This window comes from Hyalella azteca, unplaced genomic scaffold (genome assembly GCF_000764305.2).
Source record: "Hyalella azteca isolate HAZT.00-mixed unplaced genomic scaffold, Hazt_2.0.2 contig11722, whole genome shotgun sequence".
Taxonomy (NCBI): Eukaryota; Metazoa; Arthropoda; class Malacostraca; order Amphipoda; family Hyalellidae; genus Hyalella; species Hyalella azteca.
Genome location: NW_025941708.1, coordinates 41,454 through 69,121, shown reverse-complemented (window position 1 = coordinate 69,121; position 27,668 = coordinate 41,454). Strand labels below are relative to the sequence as shown.

Sequence of the window (27,668 nt, the reverse complement as noted above, 5' to 3'; positions counted from 1 at the left end):
AATGGTGAATTAATTTTTTTAAGTTCAATTTTATCCCTGAGATTGGTAAATTTAATCAAAACTCTAGTCCTAATTATTAACCAATTTTTTTTAGCAGAGCCTTCACTAAGCAAGGTTTTGTTGTAAATGCTTTTTTAGGGGTGGTCCGTATTACCTCAGGAGGTGTCTCTTAAAACCCCTTCTTGAGGTAATGGCTGCCATTTTTAGTGCATTTTCTCATTTATGGAAAAAACATGCCATTGTTTTTGGATTGAGGTATTCAAGTTTCATCAATTAAGTTTTTAAGCCAACACTTGTCTGCAAGTTTTTTTAGCACAATTTTTTAATGGCAAATATTTTTTTTAGTTCAAACCTTAGCAGAAGTACCGTACCTGCTTTTTCCAAAATATAATTTTTAGCAAAATTTTTCGGGGATTTTTAGAGCTAGTAAATGTATGATTTTTTAACTTAAGTTTATGCCACTAATTTTAGTTTTGCAATGTTTCAATTAGTTTTGCTGCTGTAACATTTTTATCATTTTATGCCATGATGGAGGCTGTCCCAAGTTCACCCCTCCAATCCCTTACCCCGTTTGAGAGTGGTATTGCTTCTAAGAGCTACAATGGTGTTTTTTTATTACAATATTAGTATGCTTAAAATTTGATTTAGTGTGCACCAATTATTACAGCATTACATTCCTGCAGTCATGATCCATAACTTTTTTTTTTTAATCTCATGAGAGAAAACTGATAAATCATTATTTTTTTTTCTTTCAATAATATGTATTTTTCTTTTCTATTATTTGGCAGTATCATAGCTAATTGAATAACAATGAATGACGGTAATTGAAGGAATGTTAAGAGAAGCCAAATGTCTTGATGAAGTTAAGTTAGGCAAGGCTCAATTTATTTGGTAAGTCATGCTCAAATTATATTGAAGGTGTTATAATTGCATATTATTAATTTCATATCATGTTTTCTATACTTTGCTTGCACCTTAAATTTGATTACCTATTATTGGGCTGCTATTCTATGGTATTCATTTACTAACTTTAATTATCAATTTAAACCATCAGCTTCATATTATTGTTAGTTAAATATACAATGAGAAATTATTGATTTAGCGGATTCCTGGTGACCTCCAGTGAAATTAGTTATTAAGATACTATTGCATAAAGTGTGTACCTTCTATTACACCACAATTACAATGCTATATTTTATTAAATTTCCTGTTTCTTATCAAATCTTAAATAGTATTTATAATAAACTCCCCATGATCCATCATTGGATTTTTTGTGTTTAAAAAATTGAAAAAGATATCCAGTATCAGTACATTTTTTCTCATTCCACTGTGCAGTTTCCTATTCAAACTCATCTATAATGGATTTTGCTTTTGGATACCAAAATCTGTTCCTTTAGTGAATTCATGTTGATGTTTACAAATCCTCACTTTGCTTTTCATTCTCTTGAGGTTAGAATGCAGCTTATCCTTGTAGGTAGTTCAGATAAAACATTAACAATTTTTTTTACCCTTTAATCTTGCCTCTGCTCTACTCATCCCATGCTCAGTTGTCATTACTTAAAGATCATGAAACGAAAAAGTATTATTTATTTTTATGGAGTATCAATATTGATAATATGTGTTGTTGATAAAAATGCAGACCTGGGTCGCAATATGAAACATGCATGGTATCGTATTGAGTTTGTCTTAGTTTTGAATTTTTTAATATATTACAAATTTGACACTAATTATCTTACAGCCATGTGGTGCTACAGTGATGATGATGAGGCAGAAGACAGTGGCTACTTGCGTCTTCACAATGCTGGTGGCATCAGAAATAAGTGCCTTGTTGGTGGCAACAGTGGTGGCAATATTATCAGCACTGCCATTGCTGACACTCCTCCATCATCATACAAAAAAACACTCACTGACATTTCTGAAGGACTTTGTCGTGACCTCACCAAGTCGGCTCATAGCTATGGGTAAATAATGGGTTTGTTTCTGATTAGTTAATCACATGCATGGCTAATCCCTCACTTATGTGAAAAAGTTAAGGGATTAAAAATCTTGTGCACCATTTGATTTTGAATGTACATGTACCATCAAATAGTATTTCTGAGAAAATATTGCTTACTCACCTAAAACTATTGTTATGCACAAGATTTACTGCTGCATAGTGGTGCTTTGCCATAAGAAATCTAAAATTTTCACTCTGTGTATAATAAAGTAGGTAAACTTATTGTTATTTTCACTCTGTGTAGGTATAATAAACTTATTGTTAGTGTATTCCTTATACGTACACTCAAATTGATTATTCAATTAGCACATCACTAAGTCATTGATCCATTATTTTACTTTGAACAATGTCAGTTAAACAATATGTAAAATTTTATCTTAGGAATTTTAGTCATCAATCTTGCATTACCGGTATTTCCCAGGTTTTCATAGATGCCATTTGGTCATTTTTTTCACTCTTTACTTGAATAAAATCCTCAAGCAATTTATCTCTGCAGAACTATGCCTCGTATTCAAGGCTGCCAGAGTAGCTCCAATGGAACGTCTGCTGCTGCCTCTACTGACCTCACTAACAAATTGCTGCGCCTCTCACCAGATCAGATAGCCACTCAAATCACCCTTGGAGATTTTCCTGTGTTCAAGTAAGTATTTTCAGCTTTTATTTAGTTCAAGTTTACAGTTTCACAAATTTATTGGTCTTTAATAGTGATATTACCTATAATATATGCTGTACTCTTAAAGATAACCACTTGCAATTTTATAAAGTTTTATAATACTTTAACTGAAAACTTGACAATTCATCCCTCAATGTGACAATCAACTAATTTTGTTTTTATTTTACAGATCTATTAGCCCCGAGGAACTAACAACCTGTGGTTGGACAAAGAAGGATAAGCATAAACTGGCCCCCAATGTTGTTCTACTTACTAAACGTTTTAATCATGTGGGTACCTCATTTTGCTCCATTTTAACATATTTTTCTATATTTAAGTTGATGATTGGTGTTAGAGGCTGGAAGTTGATTATTACTGATGGTTGCCCTGAGCTCTAGTAAATTGAGAAGAAATACATAAATAAGTTTTGAGATCATTTGTGTGATAGGTGATGTGAAATATTTAAAATTACCTGATTGTTATGAATTTATTTTCTGATTTGAATTTTCCAGTTGAGTTTTTGGGTTGTACATGAGACCCTGAATGCTGGAGGAGTAAAATCACGCGCTGAAGTCATGGCTCACTTCATTAAAGTGGCACGGAGGCTTGGCTACCTTCATAACTACCACTCCCAGTTTGCTGTCATCAGCTCCCTACTATCTGCTCCCATTTACAGGTCAGTACATCATGCTGGGAAAAACAGATTTTCCCTGCAAGTAAATCTCATATTGTGAAAATGTGGTGGTATGATAGCACAATATCTTACAGTATATATATATATATATAACGAACATGGATAATTCTGCATGATGTTACCTGTTCCTTTTTCTTAATTTATCATGTACTGTTAACACACATTCAGAATTTATTATCTTATGTCAAAAATGCTTCTTTTTCTCAGCAAGCTGATTTATTTCTAATGCCTGTTATGCTTCAGATTTGAGTTGAATTATTTTTACTCCATTTAATTGAATATTTTAGTTTGATTTTTGCTTGCATTTTCTTTAGGGATCATATTTGTTGTATTTCTAATAATCTATTATTCTGGTGTGTGGTGTCTGAGGTGTGCTTGTTGCGATATTTTTTGCGTGGTTATAATGAAGTTCTGAACGATGGTGATCGTTCATTATAATCAGCATTTGTTTATTCATCTCATGTGCATCTTTTTAGTGTTACCATGTACCGAGCGTATATATATGTACAATGTACGGCCATGTCTGGCATAGTCGCCCGAGTAACATTGATCTCCGAACTTACTTGAGCGGTAGCGACGTAGTAAGAGGTCAGGTCTGAGCGGCTGTGAGTTGGTTGGGAATTCGTGTCCTGCCAGTCCTACAGGGAGGTAGTACTCGCTCGGCTTCGCCGACTCAAGAGAGGTCTTGTAATTTCCAGATCTGGTGGCTGTGCCGTGAAAGATTTAGCGAACTGTTCATTCACCGTGATTTTGTTGTTACGCTTGTTTCTGATATTTTAAACATGCCTCTTTTTAAACTCTCCCTTGCTGAAATAAAATTACGTTTTATTCCTGTTATCTGAAGCTTCAATTAACTGATACCATGGGCTATGAAATACCAGCGATTGAAACTCTAATGAGATTGGTCTTTTAATAAGATAGTTACCGGCGATAGATAGATAGTTAAGATAATTATAAGCCGTATAGCTCGTGGACGCCTCCCAACATTGAAGAGTTGAGTTACGAGTTACGTCTGGTGACAAAGTCAAGACGAATGTCGCATATATTAGTTTGCGTGATTGACGACATCAAAAAATACATTGGGGCTTATTGGGCGAGTATCCATGATGCCTTTCATGTCGGAATGTTAGCGGTATTCATCTTTAATTAATGTTGGAATTCTGCAACAGTGAGTAATGGAGGAGAGCAATAGATTTAAAATTTTAATGTCATATTTACTTATGTAAGTGTAACTTTTATTAAAGAATTGATAGTTTAATTTAATATAGAAGCGGATTTGCATGTTGCTTCTTTGCTAAATGCGAATGAACGCTCCTTTCTTCAAGTACGGAATTCTAGTTATGAAATCATCAACTGTATTCGAGATTACTGGTTTTGGGGATAAGGTGTTGGGAATAATATGGTTCTCAAATAGCAAGGATTACCTGTCGTCGACTACGCCGTGTTAAGCTGCTGCTGTTAAATATCCTGTTATGGTTGAATTTTGAACTAAATTTATCTCTGAGTTATCGGGGATTTTAGTTATTTTATTGATGCTTGCGTTGTTGTTTCTAGATTCGCTATTTTACATTCAGGTTACGCAAAACATGGGCTGCTCTCTCTCGCAAAGACCGCAACCACTTCGACCGCATGGCTGAGCTCTTCAGTGAGAAGAACAACTGGGAGAAGTTGAGAGCTCACGTCAACACGCTGAAGCTTCCCATGATTCCTTACCTGGGTAAAGATCTCAATGGCCTACTCTTGATTCTCGTGCCTTGCAATTATATCACTTGCTCAAGAAACGGTCATGCTCAGAACTTTTCACAAGAATATTTTCACACGTTCCAGTGTTTTCGCCGTCTATCACTGTTTGTCTATGGATAACTGGTCTGTAGCACTTTATAATTCTTTAAAATTGGTCAGGTTATTGTGTTTAGTTTTAGTATAATTGATCAGATTTTTAATTAGTTTCTGAGAATCGACACTGTTATTGTAAAGTTGGAGAGCAAGTCTTACTGCATTTGTTTATCGTTTACTAAACAGATAATAAATCTTAAGCTAAGACGCAAACTTCAGTTTTGGTTATCCTGTAGCTAACTTCAATAATAATTAATAAATTTATTGGAAGATCGTAACTAAAATTTGTTTAGGCCAGCATTCATTTCTTTAACAATGTTTCTGCTGTAATTTCATTTTGATGGAAAAGCACATAATTAAATGGTAATAATTTATCATGCAATTACTAAAGGCTCATTAACCTTATGGTTGAATCTCTATTCCCATCCTTATTTTCTCTTATTTTGTAGCTTGAAAATTTTCAGATAATAGTGCAATCTTAGAAGATTTTCTAACTATCATTTATCCATGAAATGCACTTTATCAGCCTTTACCCAACCAATAATCCTGTTATTTGAGTGTTACGTGCTTAAACTTGACTGGATTTACTGTTTCAGGTTTATTTTTAACATTGACATGGACATTTGATCTGACTATACGACGACCAATAATAATATTGTTACGTGCATGAACTTGATTATATTTGTCTTCACAGGTTTATTTTTAACGGACATCGTGTACATTGACATGGACGTTTGATCTGACTATATGACGACCAATACCGGTAATCTTGTTACGTGCCTGAAATTGATTTTTTTGTCTTCCCAGGTTTATTTTTAACGGACATCGTGTACATTGACATGGCACACCCCCACTACGGAGGGCTGGAGTCAGAACAACGGCAGCTCAAGATGAACAACTTGCTGCGAGTGCTGGCAGACTACCAGCAGTCTGATTACTCCAGACTGCCTCGGCTGCCACGAGTCCAGCAATATCTTTCTTCTATTAAATACATCGAAGAGCTGCAGAAGTTTGTTGAGGATGACCACTACAAGTAAGATCGCAAGAACATTTTCGCAACGAAGAGTTTATTTATCACCTCATATAATTTTGTTGGAAAATTCTCCATCGAAAGGGAAATTTCTCATGTGTTTGATCATAATAAGTGATCATGATCTAGATTTTCTAATGTATCGTGGTTTTTGATAAATGCTAGGTAGGCCTGCTAGCACAAAATATTAAATTTTTACAACACTTCTCTGTAACTTCACTTCTTCTTGTCTGTCTGTCTGCTACAAATCTTATATTCGATATTTAACGCATTTCTACCACTCCAATCGATCTGAAATTTTGCACACTTGCATAAAGTCGGAGACAATGCATGAATCATTTGACAGAATAAATAATTTTTCAAATTTGCATATTATATTAAATAATAATTTTTTTATAAACTTATATACATAAAAATAAAATAAGAAATTCATTAAACATGCGTAAAATCGGAGACACTGGCCTCTTTAGACGTGTTGTCTTTAAAAAGTAATTTTTAAACACATATTATTGAAGTTTTTTATAGTTATCGATACGGTACAGGTAATTTATTTTACTTCAAATCAATCCTTGTGCTTATATACAAAAGCATTAAGCATTCAAGTCTACTTAACTTGTCATCATTGCTCCCCGACCCTAGTATCTTTGTGCTTCATAATATCCGAATTCATTGAGTGAGTCGAATATTCTCTCAAGTTACCAGATTCATCGAATGAATCAAATTCTCGTCCTCATCAATCAAATTCTGTGCGCACAATTTGATGCCTGAACCATCGTCAGGTTGTCGGTGTGCCTGGAGCCCAACACGCCGCTGGGGAGCCACAGCACCAGCAAGGACAGCCTCGCTGCCGAGTGCGCTGCTTCGTCTACCAGTAATACAGTCAGTATCTGGTTAACTAGTGAGTAACTAGTTAGTATCTGGTTTACTAGTGAGTAACTAGTCAGTATCTGGTTTAATAGTGAGTAACTAGTTAGTATCTGGTTTAGTAGTGAGTAACTAGTTAGTATCTGGTTTACTAGTGAGTAACTAGTTAGTATCTGGTTTACTAGGTAGTGAGTAACTAGTTAGTATCTGGTTTACTAGTGAGTGACTAGTTAGTATCTGGTTTACTAGTGAGTAACTAGTCAGTATCTGGTTTAGTAGTGAGTAACTAGTTAGTATCTGGTTTACTAATGAGTGACTAGTTAGTGTCTGGTTTACTAGTGAGTAACTAGTTAGTATCTGGTTTACTAGTGAGTAACTAGTCAGTATCTGGTTTACTAGTGAGTAACTAGTTAGTATCTGGTTTACTAGTGAGTAACTAGTTAGTACGGTATCTGGTTTACTAGTGAGTAACTAGTTATCTGTAATTTCGAAGCATACGTAGTTGTGTGTTGATGCTTGCGTATTGAATACCTGTGTGTTGATTGCTTGTGTGTTGATTGCTTGTGTGTTGATTGCTTGTGTGTTGATTGCTTGTGTGTTGAATACTTGTGTGTTGACTGCTTTCGTTGTTTTAAAGTGTGTTGCGTTTTAAATTCCTGTGTGATGCCTTTCAAATACTTGCGTTCTGACTGTTTGTTTGTTGAATACTTACGTTCTAAATACTCCTGTATTTCGTTTTAAATACATGTGTATAGCGTTTAAATATATGTGTATTGCGTTTAACTGTATGTGTGATGCGTATTAATCACTCGTATGTTGAGCATTTGCTACATAACAGAGCGGATGCGGTGGCGTGAGCAGTCCCGTACACAGCCAGACGCTGGGCCACGCCAGACCGCCGGCGTCAGGCGCGTCGCAGTCGTCGTGTGCCGCCACGCAGTCGCACTGCAAGTTTGTTCCCGGCCACCGTAAAGCGCGCAGCCTCGGCACCAAGTGAGTTCACGCCATGAACTGCTAACATCATTACACACTCATTACTTTATATTGGGTTATTATAGCATTAGGTTTAATGTGATTCAATAGAAACTTGCAGAGTTTTCTATGTCACTCATGTTCATTGCATTTCCTCTGTTAACACCTCGGTGTCTGGTCTCCTGTCTTTTTGACGTTTGTTTTTAGGCGCATGACTCTGACAAATGTCTGATGAGAAATTTTACTAAGAAGATTTGCTAAAAATAGCACCATGCAAGAATGGTGTAAAAACTCTGCTCGAGAAGCTCTGTTATGAACAGAGCTTTCTAAAAGACAACTAGTGGCGGAAGAAGAACGTTATCCTTTCATGGCTATCAGTAAAGCCACAGTTTTTGCACTCGTCTTTTTAAGAAATTTAACAGTTTTGCCAGAAAATACATGAAAGCCGATGCTATAAAGCAACAAAATTTCTACTCAAGTTTTTTATGTAGGTACTTGCTTTCTTTATTAGTAGGTGTCTGGGAATTGTTTGAAAAAAAATTATATTGCGCTAATTTCCGTCTCGTTACCAGACAATGAAGTTGCGAAAGATGGCCGGGGGGATTAAATATAGCGTAATTCTGTTACTTCTATGAACAATTTATGGTCAGGCATCACTCTTATCCATACTTTTACCTTCTTGTCGATTCTCTTTATTTTTGTAAGTCGTTAAATAATTACTTACCTATTCTTTTTTTATTTCGTTCAAGGTTCTTCTAATTTAATCACTTGATTTTTCAGCCGCCCAATCTTCTGATTAAAAATGTTACGTTTCATTTCTCTGTCTACTACCTAAATCTATTTTCTTCTTCTCTTATCATTCTTTGTTGCTTATTACTCACCTTACTGAATACTCCCACATTATTTATGCTTGTTTCAATGCGACCAGCAGTCCTAACGCTTTCCTCGCATCGAGAGTTCATTGCTATAGTCACTTTCCGATTTCCAAGTTTTTAGAAAATTTTGAAGAAATTATAAAATATTTCGGTTATTAAAATAAGTTGAGTATCATCAAATGTAGTAGTATCGCTTCAGTGTAACTCAAAAGTAAATATCACTAGTATTGTGTTTTTCACATATATTATATGTACATAATATCACATGGTATCATCTTGTTCAAGTGACGATAAAGACTCAAGAATAATGACATCTATATAGTGGAGGCAACGTAGACTGAATATTCTTCGTTGCATGACGCTACCTATTCTACCGTACTTTTTTTATTTATTACCTCCTGCTACCTACTTATTTTATTTATTCAAAGGACCACTACAAGTCCTATTTGTTCTATGAATTAGTTTAACGGATTATTTCTGTGTTTTGACGTGTTTCCCGTCTGCCCGAATGTTAGGGACTTGTTACAAGTCTCACATCAAACATGTCAGTCTGATAAGAACTTTTGTCTGGAACCTCTGGTCTGCACTCAGTGACATTAATGGGTCTAGTTGTCCTGATTGTGACGCATTTTCTACACGTAGCACTCATACACGCGTTAGTTAAGCAAAACTGGTTCAGTATGACCCACATACGAGTAAAAGTGCATCGCTCTTTGGACTAAGTCATTCTGTTTCATGAGTGTATCTGTACTAAATGTACGTGTACCAGGTATTGAGTTTCCTGTACAGATCTTCCCTGTAAAGTATTGGCACTTTGCGTTCCTGCTTAAGAAAATAATCAGGCGTGTTTGCTTGGTCTGTTAGACCTTCTGTTACCAAATTCTGCCAGTTCAAATGAAAGAACAGTTGTAATTAGAAAATGGAGCATCTTGTGTATATTCTGTATCATTGAAGTTGATCGTTTTGTATGAATAGAATGTCAAATGCCAATAAATTTTCTTTAAACCTAAGTTAATAAACGAACTATATAGCGCGCCAACACCAAATGGCAGTGAACGCAAAGTGCCCATACAACGCACTCATCACTTGTGTTCCATCCCCACAAGAATCTCCTGCGTCAGAATATAAACTTTTTTACTGATTCTGCTGTGATTCTACCTACACCTGTCTTGCCTAGTGCAGTCCTGCTTGCTCTACGCTGTGGACTTTACTATCAGCGCACACTGATTTATAACTGCCCCCTAACCTCATTTATTATCCTGTTTCTTCAAATTGCATCCATCATTTCAAGATCTTTTTCAATTGTTTCCTTCCTCCTTATATGCAAGTTTATGACTTATGCATAATTAAATATATTCTTTTATTAAAAATACTCTGTTCATCATCTTGATATTAACTGGATTTCTTTCCTTATTTGTGATTTTTATCATTATGTGTATTTATAAGTAATATGTTCTAATTGGACATCCTTTTATTTTACTCTATCATGTCTATAGCCGCCTGCATTTCAAATACCTATAAAAATGAACGACATCACACGAGCGTCCTCAGGCCCGCGTACGAGAACATTGAAGACATGTTTATTTGCAGGTCGCGTTTGAAAGTGCCGGGTTATGTGCGCTATTTTGTGAGGTAATTACAACCTCTGTATTGTGCACTCCTGACCTGGGCTATAGCTGGTGATAGTCTTCTCGTGTGATCAAATATTTAACACTTGTGTTGCTGTGATCAAATATTTAACACTTGTGTTGCTGCGCACATATTAAGCGCTTGTAAATATGGGCCTTTGTTCGCTGCGCTACTGGTTCTCAAGGAAGCATTGCTGTAATTTTATTCCACAAAATTAAATAAAACAAAGGATAATTTCCCCCCCCCCCAAACCTACCCCGTAAGTGGAAATCGCTGCGTAGTGTCGCACTTGCAATTTGATTTTTACGGGGATAAGCATGTCAGTCATAGTAAATGAATTCATGTCAGTACATTTGTTATCATTAGAATGCATAAAAATTTATTACCAGTAACGAATAACCACTCAGATATTGCATTCTCTTATCACAGTTCGCGAATTAGAACTCAAAACTCACTTTCTGTCCAATGAAGGCTGTTGCGTGCGTGGATACTAACTTAGTTCCTTTTAAATATTTAAATCGTCAATTCATTCAATTTTCATATGCGGTCAATATCGTGATTTTCCATGTTCATTAGCTTATTATTGCCGCGAGTTCCGAATGGTGTGGGCATTCCCTTGCCTTCAACAGGCGTGTGGGCAGCTCTCGTTCCGCAATTCAAAAAATGTTCTGTTTTTGATGAATATTTTCCAATAATTCGAGATTAATGCTGTGCTAAGTAGCGAGAGATCATTTGCGTTAGTTTAAGCAGCATTTGATACCTAAATTGTAAAAATAGTGTTCAATAAAGGCCATTGTTTATCGCCTCAATCGAAACAAATCATGATCATTTGTCCTGAAATTTTTTTTTATTTTTTTTTGTCATGACCAGTAAAATTGTTTTGTATACTTTACTAATCTATGTTTTGGCCGAGCGTTTCTCTTTCATAATTTTCTACTTGATTAATTATGAGTTTTTTAACTCTTTAATTCCCACGAGCGATTGTTATTATTGGTATTACTTATAATTTCAATTTTATTTTAAATGTTCGGGTTAAAGTCCCAGAAATCGTTACTTGAGACAACGAATCATATTTTTGGTGAACTTTTCAACGTCGTCTATATTATTCAATGTGAGGGATATATTTTTATCTCTAGAAAAAGTGTAAAGTTCTAGATATTTTCGATTAATGGAAGTCATGAATTGAGGAAGATATTGATCAATAATTAATTCAACTGTGGAACTTGAATGTGAGCTGCACCTATGTTTACTGTTCCGACGGATAACCTAAAAGCTCCTATGGTTCTGAAAGCTCGCATAATCGTGGTGTTTGTAATCGAAGGTTTCGCAGTATGAGCCTGCCTCGAAACCTGCACCGGTCCGAAGGAAGCAACCAACAGCCCCAAGCTGCCAGCCTTGTAGACAGATTAGGGTGAGTGTAACCTACCCGTAACTCTGGTGACTAAGTGCGCCCTGGAACACTGTGCTTCTCACTATCTTGGTTGGCTTTATGCTCGGAGGCTGATTGTCACTGTAGCGTAATGATTAGGATCACTGTATACGCAATGATGGTGGCACTGAGATGAGAGGAGCATGCCGAGGGTTCAAGGCGTAGGAAGCTTATTTATCGGTATCTTTGGTAGGCGGCGCTTGGTAGCCGTGAATGGGTGGTTCTTTCAGCATGGCCATGGGTTGGTTTCCCTAAACAAACTCGCGGTACTTATTACGTGGGAGTATCTTGAGGTCTTAAGAAAGGTTTGCTCCATCACCTGGTGTTGGATCATGGGTCAGTTTCTTGAAGGTAGGTTGGGGAGATTTATGGTTCTTGTATTCACAAAAATGGGAAGGTTCTTCAATGGCTGACCATTGTAGTTCCGAATCTTTGGATTGTTATTTCCTTATATTACCTACATATATATTCGACTCCTACTGACGTGGGTATGGGTGACAAAACTTTCGTACGATGCTAAAAACCCGCTTAAAATATTGTGCTTATCTAAATTTTGAGTTGTGGGACGTGTCGATTGTTGGTGACAGGCTTCTTTTCATGCCCGAGTATTGGCGTGTTGTGACAATGTTGAAATTGTGTGTTTATTCGGTAGGTAAATTTGTCCACAGTTCGGCCATAGGGTTTCGGGAGCGGGGTTTGTGCAAGTGAGCACACACAGGTAATTACTTGGGTGAGTCGTCCGAATTTAGTGGGATGGGGACTCTAGGCCGAATTGGTTGGAAACAGATAGTATTTGGTATGGAGTTAATTAATTCACTGGTAAATATTCAACAATTTTCCAATATTATGAGCCAGATTATAGTGGTAGGAAGGCTCAATTAATTTACGTTGATCTATATTCCATTTGAAGGTTTTCGACGAATGCCGAACTTGCTGTAGTCCGATGGAAATGGACAGTTATTTTCACTATTCTTGACCTTGCGATGGATGTTATGCTCAAATTTCGGATCCCTCGAGAAATACATGAAGAAATTTCAGATTTTTGCCTCTGAAGCCTAAACAGTTGACTACAATTTTTTTCTTTTTTCACGTGAAGCGAGCTTAAGCTTTGCCAATTAAAGTTCTATTTCTTCACTTTTTCACTTTGATGACGTGCGGCAAAGATCATTGTACTCTTTTACGTTAGGGTCCTTGGAAGTACAATTATAATCTTGATGATTCTAGTCACATTTATGTGAGAGGGCCTGCCAAGTTGGTTTGTACAGTGAGATAGAGCGCATTATTCTTCGGCAAGAGAGACAAGCTCACCTAATCATTATATTCAATGAACAAACATCATTGCTTATTGATGCTACTACTCATTATTGATTCACTTGTGTCATTCACCCTTCTTAATTCCCCATTTTTTTTTCTCACATATCAGACTTCGTAATGAACAACACAAAGATTTTTTTCAAGTATGTTTTCGCTGATTCGAAATATCTGACATTATTTAAATGCTTATTCAACAATACACAGTTCTGTTTCCTTGGTTAAGTTTTAGTTTTTTCTGTTCGCTCAAATGAACTGCATTGATTTTGTGCTTCGAATTTATCCCTTGAAAATAACTTATAAGCTTGCAAGTCTTTTTAAACGGATAACTTGACAACCGTTTTTGAATGACTGTGCTGTGGTCTTTCAACTAATTTTAGTTTGCACATTGATTGCGGAAATTTTATTGAATGATTATTGTTTGCTGCACCTGCACGCGTGTTTCTCGAAACAGAATTGCTAAACTGTTCCAAAGCAGTGAACCTCATCAGCTGTAACGTCACTGACACACGAGTCGGCACTTAGCAGATACTTCACTTAAATTGCCAATCGTAGAAGAAAAAAACGTACAATATTGTTCAGAACTACGATTTGTAAGGTTCGATTACTTCAATTTAAGTACGAAACTGTCTTGATCTCGCTAGAAAGTTGTTCTGTTTTGTTCATGGAAAATACCTGTTAATGCCGGTGACATAGGTGATGGTTGACTGTAGTGGTACTGACGGTAAGTGCAGTGAAGCAATTCATATGACGAGCTGGGTATGGATTGAAATTGACCGCAGTAACCAGACTATTTTGGAACAGTTTACAGTTCTGTGCCATTCCTGTTATGTTTATTTTACTGAGAGTTTCGATTTATTATCCTATGCCCATGTAACCGACCTGAGTTGTAGGTTTTTGTTTTATGTTAAAATAATGTAATGCTTATGGAGTTTTTCATAATTTTGTTTGCAGTTTCATTTCTATGAAGCAGTGAGTAGCCCGTAGAATATACCCATCTTGAATGATTCCGATATTTTTTAATGCCCATTATTTACATGCCTTACAATTTTTTTCAAATTCCTTTGCTTGAAGGCTCCGATTATTTTGAACTCCAGCTGTCGGAATTTTCAGAATGGAGGCGCGTGTCATTCATTTTCTTCCGGCGACTCGAGAGAAAATTTTTTTACGTTTTTGATGCGAAGGAGAGCAGCGAGTCCAGGCGCTCCAATGATTTGTAATGCAAGTTCTTAACGCAGCTGGTGCTGAGTTCAAGGCGCTGTATTAATTGCATAGGTTTTCTGGTTGTTGGATCCGGCTTGTAGTGCGGACACCAGCAGATTTCATGAAGACCTCTTGGGGAACTTGGGGGAACTCCGTGGCCGTCCAATACTCACTACCATATTGAACTTAGGAGCTGCCGCACTCTTTAGCGCCTTGCGGTATTTTATGTTACTTAATGAACGGCACAACTGGACCAGCTTATTTGGACTCATTTGGACTATGGGGTTAGCACTATTGGAATAGTACTAATTCACTAGCACCACTGGACTATTGTTCCTGGATTAGCTTCGTTGAATCATCACTAATACCGTTTGCACTACTTGATTTGCACGGAATAGTGTTGTTGGACCTGCACTTCAGGTTTATCACTGTTAGACCAGCATTAAATAAGCTTTCGTGCACTATTACCCATCAAATATACTTTCTTGTTGATCAAAAGCAAAAATACTTAAATTCATCTGGAATTCATCATTCAACTTGCTCTACTGGAGTTTAGTAAGTGATCTGTTCGACGACTTTCTCTTTCTTTTATAATTCCGTCCTTTTCAAAATCATCGAAGTTCCAGTCCTGATGATTTCGGGGCTGAACTTGCATTAGCTATACGACGCTCGTAAGAAAAATTACACGAGTAATTAAGGTGTGCAAGGTGTACCCAGACATATAATAATCCGTGGTCTTATTCCGCGTTGGTATGTGATGATTTTTCTACCGTTCAGTAATGAAAGAAGCGTTATTTTGATGAAGTCACCGTATTTTCATTTGGTGTGCTTGTGACTTGCATCGCTAAATTTATGTTGCGTTTTTTGTATCATATCAACGTTGTATTCGCTTGTTTTCGCACGCACTCTCTGTTCCCTTTACCACTGCATCCTGGCTCTCTTCTGCTTTACATGTGTTTCATTTATATTTTTTTGTGATTTATTTTTTTTTAGCTAAAGCGAAGCTGATGTGAAACTTTTCAATGCTCTGTAATCATTTATGTACAGCCTTCCATGTCAAGATTCATCTGTGGTTCAGTCTAAACCCAAGTGACTCTAATCATGCAGACTATAAATTTACTTTTCTTCCGATTATTGTCGGTGAACCATCGTTTAGCCAATTTCTTAGCTTTGATATGCTTATATCTGAGAAAGTTTCGGATCTTAATTATTTTTCACGTCTTGAAACAAATGGTGCCACCTTCTCGACTGATTTGACGGTCGACATAAAATTTAATGTACGATAACAATTGTAATGCTAGAATGGCTCGCTCGCAGATTCACTCTAAAACTTCAAAAGATGATCCTATGATAGATGATTCCTATAAATTGTTGTGGAATTAAGGTAATTCAAGAAAATAAAACACGCTGGATGCAATGAGAAGTTTGATACGATAAATTTTAATAATCTCAGGACAGCCGCTGATTTTTTATTGTTGAGGCGCCTTAAATGAGCCACAGTGCACGCTTCTGGGTTGCTCATCTGTATGCTTTTACATCCCATGCTCTTTAATAATTGCTTGCTTCGTTTTTTGAATGCAATTTTTGTGTGCATAATTTATTTTGATTTAAAATTACCTGGAATTTCACCTGTGAGTTTCGAGTTCTGTTGTTTGAACAATTTTCACGAGTGCTGCTATTTTTTTATTTTCGTATTGTATTAGACACCATAAAATTTTAAAGCTTTAAGTTTTGAAACAGTTTTTTTAACTTTGTGTGAAACGAAGCTTTTTTAGCGTATGAATTCCTTTTGTTCATCATAAGTAATTACTTTGTTTGTTATTCATTATGTGACATGAACACTGCATTGCCTTTGAGTTTGCCCTCAAAGTACTGTATTTCTAACTATCATCAAACACCCACTCCAAACGACTGTCTTGTTATTGGCGTCATGAAATTTTTAACAAAGCACGTTCAGTATTTGAAGCATCAGAATCAAAACGACACAAACGTTTCAAATTCATGCCAAACAACACTTTAATAATTTTTTGGCCCCCGTGAATTTTTTCTCATAGAATTCTGTAAAAATTGTCAAAGCTATTTTTAGACTATATAGTTCGTTTATTCGTGGTGAACGGCGTTGGGATGTGGTTGGTCAGGCGTTGTGTTGCCCCAGTCCGCCCTTAAATTTCATAACTGAAGGTGTTGGTTTATTGCCTTCATTTGGAGGATCAATTGAATCACTTGTGAAGCCTTCTTATTTGGTCTCATGGGTTGCTACTCTAGACACTTCCTAATCAACTGCCACAGTGCTGTATAATTTATATTGAAGTCTTGTGAAATGCGAATGAAAATGGAAATATTACTGTACCATATATCAGTGAAACTAAAATATATATTTTTCCACTGACGATCTTACTAATTCTTTATCATTGATCCATTGACAAAATGCAGCATTTTCCGCGGATGCTCGATCACGACGACGTCATCGTCCGAAGGCTCGAGGTGCGATTCCTTATCAAGTCTTGGCGGCGCCATAGCCCACGATCCTTCTTGTCCGAGCCACCACGGCTCCAAACATTTACTCGACGACTCCGAGATGGAACCTTTAAATCTACTACCTCCACCTCCTCCATCGAGCCTCATGCAGCGCTGCGCTAACGGCACCAGCGCCTGCGCGCCCGACGACAGCGCGGTCACTCTTAACGGGGGTGGACAGGCCACAGCCAGCCGTACGCTCCTCACTAGAAGCTGGTGAGGACATCTTTACTTAAATTCTATCTTCTACAGTGCTGGTAAATTACTGTTCAGTGTACCATGAATAACCCATGGACCATTCCATCCATGTTTTTGAAGGGAGATTAATGATAGCCAATACAGTGGACAGGCCACAGCCAGCCAAACGCTCCTCACTAGAAGCTGGTGAGGAAATATTTGGTTTAATTCTATCCTTTACAGGGATGTAAATTACTGTCCAGTTTACCATGAATAAACCATTCCGTCCATGTTTTTGAAGGGAGATTGATGATAGTCAATACAGAACACCCAAAAAGACTCGCACTATTCTGCTACGTATATCTGCATGTAGATACAGGAGTGCTACGCTTGGTCGTTGCACTCCTGATCATTATGATAAGTTCATGATTTTTATCATTTTTAAATTCAATATAGTGTGATTCTCAATACTTCGATCATTATAATTAATGGCTTCCATGTCAAAGAAAAGTTGCCAGAAAAGATATTAATCATTATACCGTAATACTTTTATTTTTTATTTACCCTTCACGAGATTTTCTTTCAAGTTAAGTTCCTCAATACCTACACCTTCATCAATGTACTCAAGTTTGTATAAAATTATGCATGCAAGACTTTATATAAAATAAAGCCCTAATAAACCGACTTATAAATAATATAGAGTAGTATATAGGTACTGTAAGTTTCTAAGGCTTGTTTCTATTCGTAACGCTGACTCAGGTCGGGCGTGTCGACGGAGGAGTGTGAGGCGGTGGCCGCTGTACAACGCGGCCGTGAGAGTTGCGTCATGCAGGGGCCGCTGCGCCGCAAGACTGTCCTTAAGGACGGCAGGAAGCCTGTCTCTTATACACATCTAGATGTGTATAAGAGACAGATTGTTCCTGGATTAGCTNTGGAATTTTACCTGTCAGTTTCGAGTTCTGTTGTTTGAACAATTTTCACGAGTGCTGCTATTTTTTTATTTTCGTATTGTATTAGACACCATAAAATTTTAAAGCTTTAAGTTTTGAAACAGTTTTTTTAACTTTGCGTGAAACGAAGCTTTTTTTAGCGTATGAATGCCTTTTGTTCGTCCTAAGTAATTACTTTGTTTGTGTTATTCATTATATGACATGAACACTGCATTGCATTTGAGTTTGCCCTCAAAATATTTCTAATTATCATCAAACATCCACTCCAAACGACTGTCTTGTTATTGGCGTCATTAAATTCGTAACAAAACACGTTCAGTACTTGAAGCATCAGAATCAAGACGACACAAACGTTGCAAATCCAGGCCAAACAACATTTTAATAACTTTTTGGCCCCCGTGAAATTTTTCTCATAGAATTCTGTAAAAATTGTCAAAGCTATTTTTAGACTATATAGTTGCATATTCGTGGTGAACGGCTTTGGGATGTGGTTGGTCAGGCGTTGTGTTGCCCCAGTCCGCCCTTAAATTTCATAACTGAAGGTGTTGGTTTATTGCCTTCATTTGGAGGATCAATTGAATCACTTGTGAAGCCTTCTTATTTGGTCTCATGGGTTGCTACTCTAGACACTTCCTAATCAACTGCCACAGTGCTGTATAATTTATATTGAAGTCTTGTGAAATGCGAATGAAAATGGAAATATTACTGTACCATATATCAGTGAAACTAAAATATATATTTTTCCACTGACGATCTTACTAATTCTTTATCATTGATCCATTGACAAAATGCAGCATTTTCCGCGGATGCTCGATCACGACGACGTCATCATCCGAAGGCTCGAGGTGCGATTCCTTATCGAGTCTTGGCGGCGCCATAGCCCACGATCCTTCTTGTCCGAGCCACCACGGCTCCAAACATTTACTCGACGACTCCGAGCTGGAACCTTTAAATCTACTACCTCCACCTCCTCCATCGAGCCTCATGCAGCGCTGCGCTAACGGCACCAGCGCCTGCGCGCCCGACGACAGCGCGGTCACTCTTAACGGGGGTGGACAGGCCACAGCCAGCCGCACTCTCCTCACTAGAAGCTGGTGAGGAAATATTTAGTTTAGTTAAATTCTATCTTATACAGTGCTGGTAAATTACTGTCCAGTATACCATGAATAACCCATGGACCATTCCGTCCATGTTTTTGAAGGGAGATTATTGATGGCCAATACAGTGGACAGGCAACAGCCAGCCAGCCGCACGCTCCTCATTAGAAGCTGGTGAGGACATCTTTGCTTAAATTCTATCTTCTACAGTGCTGGTAAATTACTGCTCAGCATACCATGAATAATCAGACAAACCGTTCTGTCCATGTTTTTGAAGGGGGATTGATGATAGCCAATATAAACACCCCGAAAGACTCTCACTATTCTGCTGTATCTGCTTGTATATACAGGAGATATAATGGAATTCTCTGATGATGAATGTACTTTATTACGCAACGTTTTAGTAAATGATCTGTTCGATGACTTAGCTTTTTCTTTCATAATTCCGTCCTTTTAAAAATCATCGAAGCTCCAGGCCTGATGATTTTGAGGCCGAACTTTCATTAGCTTTACGACGCTCGTAAGAGAAATTACAGGAGTTTGACGAAGGTGTACAACATTTAATCCATTTGACTTACATCATTTACTCCTCAAGATGTCCGTCAACGACGTTTGGTCGTTGCACTCCTGATTAGTATGATTAGTTCATGATTTTTTATGTTCTTCAAAATTCAATGAAGTGTAATTCTCAATTCCTCTGTCATTATAATTAATGGCTTCCATGTCAAAGAAAAGTTGCTAGACAAAATATTAATCATTCAACCGTAATACTTTTTTATTTACCCTTCACAAGATTCTCTTTAAAGTAGGGTTCCTCAATACCTACGCCTACATCAATATACTCAAGTGTGTAGAAAATTAAGATAAAATAAAGCCAATAAAGCGACTTATAAATAATGTAGAGAATGTATACTGTAAGTTTCTAAGGCCCGTTTCTATTCGTAACGCTGACTCAGGTCGGGCGTGTCGACGGAGGAGTGTGAGGCGGTGGCCGCTGTACAGCGCGGCCGTGAGAGTTGCGTCATGCAGGGGCCGCTGCGCCGCAAGACTGTCCTCAAGGACGGCAGGAAGCCTCCCGTCGGTGCCTGGCACAGATACTGGGTAATGCTGGTTACCCTTTATATCAAATCCTCAGGCCTGTTTATAGGGAATGAAAGATTTTCAGTTTTTTCCGAGTGAATTTATGTATCTTGTTAAGATACAATAACTATTTGCTCATTATATAAACTTCCTACGCGTTTCGGTCGTAGCAGGCCGCGCTAGAGCGTCGCCCCTGTTAGACAGGCCGTCCTTGCCGCCACGGTCCTAGAAGGAGAGGGCATCTGTATTTAATTATTTTTAACTCGACATTTTAAGTGTGTGGTGTCACTAATATGCATATTCATGCTGTAACCATAGCATTATTGGCACATAACGCGCGAGTATTGCTCAGGTTCAGCTATGGGGCGGGGCGCTGGTCTACTACCACCCCAAGTCACTGGCGTCGCGAGGTCTCGAGCGCGCGGACTTCAAGAACTCGCCTTGCAAGCTCCAGCCTCTCGTCACCGCCGATAGCAAAGTGCTGCTATTTGGTCCTCATCAGGACGGAACCTCGCAGCTAGACATGTTCCAGGTCAACCATAACGTTTTTATTATATATTTTGTTGTTGTGGTTGTAGTTCTTGTTGTTGTTGGCCATTGTGTTGCGTCAGTGGTCCAGACGAGGCTAGACCCTACGTACATGTACGTGCAACCTTGACTTCTATGCGGAAACCGAAACTTATGTAATTTTTAATAACTCTAGCATTGAGCCTTAGGTTTATTATTTTTCTGAATGGTTTATTTCCTAACTGCTCTTGTATCGTCATTTATTTTTAATTCATTCCCATTGTTCTCTTCAGTTTAGCGAATTAGACTTTTAGTAGAAAATTGTATTTAAATTATAAAAAATTATTATGGGAATTACTCACTGTTCTTTACCAAAAGTCACGTTAATTAACAAATTCGGCTTAATTATACCGATATGTGTTTCAAAACGTTAAAGTACGATGTTGCTAATAGTGCTTTGACATAAATTGTGTTGATGTTGCAGGTGTCTGACCAAGTCAGCAACACTACTAACAGCACTCATTGTGTTGATGTTGCAGGTGTCAGACCAAGCAAGCAACACCACTAACATCACTCATTGTGTTGATGTTGCAGGTATCTGACCAAGCCAGCAACACTACTAACAGCACTCATTGTGTTGATGTTGCAGGTGTCCGACCAAGCCAGCAACACAATCTACAAGTTCAGAGCGCCCTCCGTGACGGCGGCACGCTGTTGGCTCGCGCGTATCTCTCACGCCCTCACCGAGTCCACATCTTCCCTCCCTGAGAATCTCATCTCCTTCGAATGAGCAAATAAAATAGCAATAATTTTAGTGCCCAGTCAGTGTGGCTGAGTAGGTACACACTGTATATCTGGGTACCAAGAGTCTTTATACTTAAGCAAGATCTAGTAACTTGCTTAACGCGGAAATTTTCATAATGCGATAATTTCGTCGTTCCTTCTCTCAATGGACCATCAGAGAATTCCATTAAAATGAAACACATATGGAGAAAATGTTCATTCCTTTAACACTTGCCCCCGAGAAGTTTTACATGTTTTGCTACGGGAGAATTCAAACCTTCGATGTGATTTTTTTTTTCGTCATTTTATCTAGATAATTTCCTTTTTTTTGGATAGCTACCAGCAAATAGCTGCTGCAGTGTCGCCTCTAGATGATCGTCCCAAACCCAAGAACTAAAAATTTCTCTATCCTCTCTTATGGTAATCATATAATTTTTTTTTCGTTTAAATGGGCGAAATTTTGTTCTTCAAATGAAGTTTGTGCTTTTAAAGTTACTAATCATATTTTCTCGCATCTACCAGCTATAAGCATCATGTTAGCATTTGCTTGTTGATTTTACTACGCTGCAAATCCGTGTTTCGAAAGTAACAGTTAATTATATTTGTTTAATTGTGTCGATATAAATAACATTTGAAAACTTTCTAAAAGAAGAATCATTCCATTTTCTTCATTCTGAATTCTGTTGTCGAATATCATCTTCGCGTCATATCGGGCATTTGCTTGATGGCTGGTCATGTTTGGGACTGAGTCTGTGTTGAGCATCGTATTACTAATCTATATTATTTCCACGGTTTGACTGATAAAACATTAAATGGCTTTGGTTTACTTCATCTAAACGCTTCAGTATTTTCTCGAATTTTGATTAAAGAAGTGCGCGTTGGCTGAACAGTGCCATCGTCGACAAAGTAGCCCAGTATAGTCTTACATTTCGACACGTCAATATTTTTGTCAAGAAAATCATTTGTATTATTTACTAAGAATTCTGTGCGATTTATTTCGCCAAATGGATACATTCGCCTTCGGCTTGCCTTGCGTGTTAATGTTCAACTCGTCAAATACTGCATTAGATTCTAACATGTGACACGAAGTTCACAAGTATTGCATGCTTGCTTTGCAACTCTTGTCTATAACACGCGACTGAGAGGTAACCAAGTTCATCTTCTTAAACTTTGAACAATTATCATTACACCTGTCATTTCCATTAAAAACCCTGATGGAAAAACTCTTTCGGTTGCTACACTTTTTTGCTTTATTTTTATGTTTATCAGTTCAAAGCCTTTAAATTTCTTAATAAATGTTTCTTGATTTCTAATGAAAATGAGTATCAGTGAAAATGAGTATGAGTATACACATCATCTTATATTTTGTAGGGTCATTTTCGTAGCGTTGGACACGGCCATTGCCTCGACTCGATTAGCATTGACCTGGTAAGTCTGACTGTCGCATGGACGCTTGACAAGATAGTGTTAGTTTTGTTAGTTTTACATCTGGTCGAACTTGACACGTCCTTTTTGTTATTAATGTTGAATCTCATATTTTTTTATCTTACTGGCTGGAATTCTGCCGAAATTTTCTCGTCTATTTCTTATTTTTGGAATCCGCTTGGAAATTTTTATTAGTGTAATGCCTACGAGATGTCATCATGCGTTGAACGTATTCCGTCTTTAGATGTTTTTTCTTACGACATAGCAAACGTTGACTAAATTTTTGTACTTTTTTACATGACGAATAGCAATCTTTGTCGTTTTAATTTGCTTATTTTTCTTTGTTTCATTGTCAGGAGAAAGTGTCATGACATTTTATGGTTTCTGCTATCATTGATTTTATTACACCTAACGCTGAGAAGTTGATCCCTTCTAAATTTTATACATTTTTTAAACTCGTTTTGTGATTATTATTTTTTATCAAGATTCAAGCGCGTTATATTTCTGTTTCACTGTAAACGATCATCGTTCTCGTTTTTTCGTTCTATTTGCAGGTAATGAATGATGCCGTTGAGTCTTCATTAGAAAATATTATTAATTTCTTTAAACGAATGCCTTTCTTCTTTCCAAAGTTACGTTTCCTCTAGATTTATATTCCTTGTTACATTGAGTTATTTTCTCGTACACGCCTCACTTCATCATCTCTTATCATTCCGGTCACATTTTTTATTCACTACATTCCTCTTGGAGCTTTGCTACACGAATTGCAGTTGCTGGAACCTCTACTTTTATATCTGATGCATTATTTCTATTTAGGTTAATATGTCCTACGGTAATGGTTCTAATGAACATTTCTTAGATTCTCTTTCCTTACTTCTTCATAGCGATGAAAAGTGTTGCCAATCTTGCCTTTCGTTCACTCAACAGCGTTTTAATAACATTCTTCCGGCCAGCAGTTAGCTATGAAAGTATGTGCTATTCTTGTCATTATTTTTACCAAAGTCATATATTTTCAATTAAGATATTTGTGTCCACTTATGCGTCGAGTGTTTTCTCGTTTCGTCTACTTTTGGTTACCTTTGACACCAAAGAGAACACGCTGTTCATCCCTAAGCAAACTTTGTTACTATTGCACAGCTTCTAATTTTATTGTATTGTGTATCGCTACTTGTAATCTGTGAAATTTGCCTTGCATTTTGTGCCGTTTTAGTTGTGTTTGTTTCGCTAGATATCGATGTTAAATCCGTGCAAACTGCCTTATCGTACCTTGAAGCAAAACCATTTCTTTATGCTGCATTTTTCAAATCGAGGAAAACGATATCTGAATTTTAACTAATCTCATGGTAATTTATCGATTGTTTTGGCTATGTTCAACCAATTTCAACGATTCTAGATGAGACAGACACTTGATCTTTCCTCTCATCATTGAAGTCATTTAGTGACGCATGAGGCGACGACAGTTTTAATCCCTCATGAACGTATTCTAACGCTTCAACTGTCGATTGAACGTTGTTTTCCTTCGTTCATAAGACCACTTGCAGCAACTGAAGTGAAGAAGGTATGGGAAAACTACATGCTCTCATTTATTTGTATCGTGCATAAGATTTTCAGGAGTCAAAGACATTTGCTTATTATGTTTTTCGTTGCTAGGTTTTGTTGAATATGAGGATATATGTTGTATGCCCTTTCTGAGGAATGCACGGCAATTGAAGCGGTGTGACACATCTGATCGACATCTTCTTGCACTCCATTTTTTTTATATTCCCGTTCATAGACACCAGAAGCGGCCCACTTATGAGATTCAACTTGATCAGCGGGATTGGAGTTAAGCCTTTTCATGCTTCAAAGCAATCTGATGAGTTGAAGTTACTAAATAAGAATGATGATTGAATTACGCCATGGGCGTCGGTGATTACTTCTAAATGACAACTTAGTCATGATCTTAGAATTCTCGCCTTCACGCTTTGAGCATAAATAACGCAACTATTATAGTATTTGTGAACAATAGTGTAAAATATTGTGTCTCATTAGGCTTGACTTAAGTAATTTTTCTAACGTACTATGTGCGTGGCGCTGAAACCTTCTGGTTAATTATAAGGACTTTAACGCTGAGCTTTACTGAACTGCCAAGAAATATTGTGCTTCGAGAAGTCGCGTTCCAATCCATCGTATTCTACACTCTAGACTCATCAACTGTCACCATGTCTGCTGCGATCCTTTTGTGGGATTCTGAAATATTATAAATTATGGCAGGTTATACAATACATTTAAGAGTCTAAGGAGCCGACGGTACCTAATTATTAATTCATATAATTTGAAGATGACGGGTTTTGCTTCTTTGTGTTGCACTGTGAACGGGCGAGATGTCACTTGGTAGGTCGTCCGGTCTTGATGCAGGTTCAGAGGCCAGGATCTTGCTCTTCTCCGTGAACTTCGATATTGTGGAGACACCAGCCTTAAATATTACGTGATTAATAAAACTTATGAGCAAAGACTGCTACCTCCTGGCAAGGAATCACTATGCGAGCAATAAGAAAGCTTCCTCATAATAGGGCGGTTTAAAGAAAAAGCGCTCAGCGTTTAAAAGAAAATACTGTGCGAAAATTGTGGTTCTCATTTATGGCATTCTGAAAAATGTTTATTAGGTGCCCAGTTTGATTGGAAGATATCCTGTTATATGTTATTGAAGTTATTGACAGGACCAGTTTATAACGATACATTGTTTGCTAGCATTACTGGTCATTAATGCATGTGAGTCGTGCTTTTGGCGGCCGTCTCTGTTGATCTAGTCGAAATCATATAAGTTTAAGCGTAGTAATGCTAACGTAGTGTTTTGTGTAATTTATTTGTAGTATTTTGTATACTGTTACTTCCAAGTTTTAGGGTAATGACAAGAAGTATGAATGAGATGAGAACGTAATGATGCGTAGCGCTATTATCAACGTTTTCTTATCTTCGCAGAGGCTTCTATCTTTTAATGGCAAGTTTGGCTTCAAATTTTTTAAAGCGTGTTTTTTTATTTGTTGTTCTGTAACGGACGATAGCAGCTCTATTTTGTGTTGACGGAATATGCTTGAAGTTGTACCTCGCACTCTTTGTGCATCTTTAAACTATAACTTTTTGTTGGATAAGACTTGCAACTACTTAAGAAAAATATCACTGACGCGCGATTTCATTCGAGCGATTCTGTCTAAATATGTTACATTTTGAGGGGAAAGAGAACATTCTTGGAATAATATACAGCTGAACCGTTACTTGCTTCTTTCAATTAACATTTTACGATTTTAACGATGAAACTGTTGAACTGTTGTTGAGCATTTTATCAAATACTCTTGAGTTTCATATCAAGATGAGGTCGAAATTTTTCTATTAAAATCTTAAATTTTAATAATAATAAAAGTTCTCCCGCAGGAGAATGGCTATTTAATTGCAAACAAATGGCTGCAGCAAGGTAAATCATCCAATACTCATAAAAACATAAGTGAATTGTTTCTATTGTGCGTTTTGTATGATCTGGCAGCACGTGTCTCATTGCTTAGCATGTCTTCCTATAATATATTTCATTTTTTCCTCACACGCACGTAGTATATTCTTCCATATGTTCAATGACGCACCAAATATGACGTATTGCAATGAAATGCTGCATTAACAGCGCTGCTGCTTTCCATGACTCCATGAATATTATTTTGCATGGCATATTGCGTTGTATTTTTCTGTATGACAAGCGTTATTTTATTCTGTATGAAATATTGCGTTGTATTATTCTGTATGACGTCGTCATCTTTGCAGCTTTTAAGGTAAATGATGGAGTACATTAGTTAATCCAGCTACTACATAGGCCTCGTCATATGAATAAGAAATTTCATGTAAATTCATGTGAATAAGAATTTTATTTTGACTTCATATGAATAAGAAACTTCCTGTGAATTCATATGAATGAGAAATTTCTTGTGAATTCATCTGAATAAGAAATTTCTTGTGAATTCATTTGAATGAGAGATTTCTTGTGAATTCGTATGAAAAAGAAATTTCTTGTGAATTCATATGAATGAGAAACTTCTTTTGAATTCATATGAATAAGAAATTCCTTGTGAAATCATATGAATAAGGAATTTCTTTTGACTTCGTATGAATAAGAAATTTCTTGTGAATTCATATGAATAAGAAATTTCTTGTGAATTCATATGAATAAAGAATTTCTGTTGACTTCATATGAATAAGAAATTCCTTGTGAAATTCCTTCCTTCATATGAATAAGAATTCCATCATCTTGTGAATTCATATGAATGAGAGATTTATTGTGAATTCATATGAATAAGAAATTTCTTCTGAATTCATATGAATAAGAAATTTATTGTGAATTCATATGAATGAGAAATTTATTGTGAATTCATATTAATGAGAATACTTCAGTGTTTTTTGGAAGGAACTTCAAGCAGCACACAAAATTCAAAACGTGCCGAGAAATCACTTGTGAATTCATATGAATAAGAAGGCGGCAGAGTTTTCGTCCGCAGCTACTAGTTTGAGAAGACGTTCCTGTACCGGTTTTTTCTTTACTTACCGAAAACAATTTGTCGTTAAAAAAGAAGTTAGATATTATGCCTATCCCAAGTAATTGGACACGTTAATGAACAAATT

General features: G+C 37.0%; 1 protein-coding gene across 1 annotated transcript; it reads left to right on the top strand.

The window, feature by feature from the left end:
* The first annotated feature begins 775 nt into the window (after positions 1-775).
* On the top strand, positions 776-27,578 carry LOC108672398 (ras-specific guanine nucleotide-releasing factor RalGPS1). The gene is made up of 16 exons (XM_018160043.2): positions 776-891; positions 1,739-1,961; positions 2,493-2,636; positions 2,839-2,938; positions 3,161-3,324; positions 4,917-5,059; positions 5,986-6,211; positions 6,988-7,087; positions 7,911-8,065; positions 11,870-11,959; positions 16,925-17,224; positions 17,945-18,130; positions 18,930-19,229; positions 20,189-20,333; positions 20,665-20,844; positions 21,469-27,578. The coding sequence occupies exons 2-16, from the start codon at positions 1,741-1,743 to the stop codon at positions 21,607-21,609; spliced, it is 2,595 nt and encodes an 864-aa protein (XP_018015532.1). The 5' UTR covers positions 776-891; positions 1,739-1,740; the 3' UTR covers positions 21,610-27,578.
* The last annotated feature ends 90 nt before the right edge of the window (positions 27,579-27,668 follow it).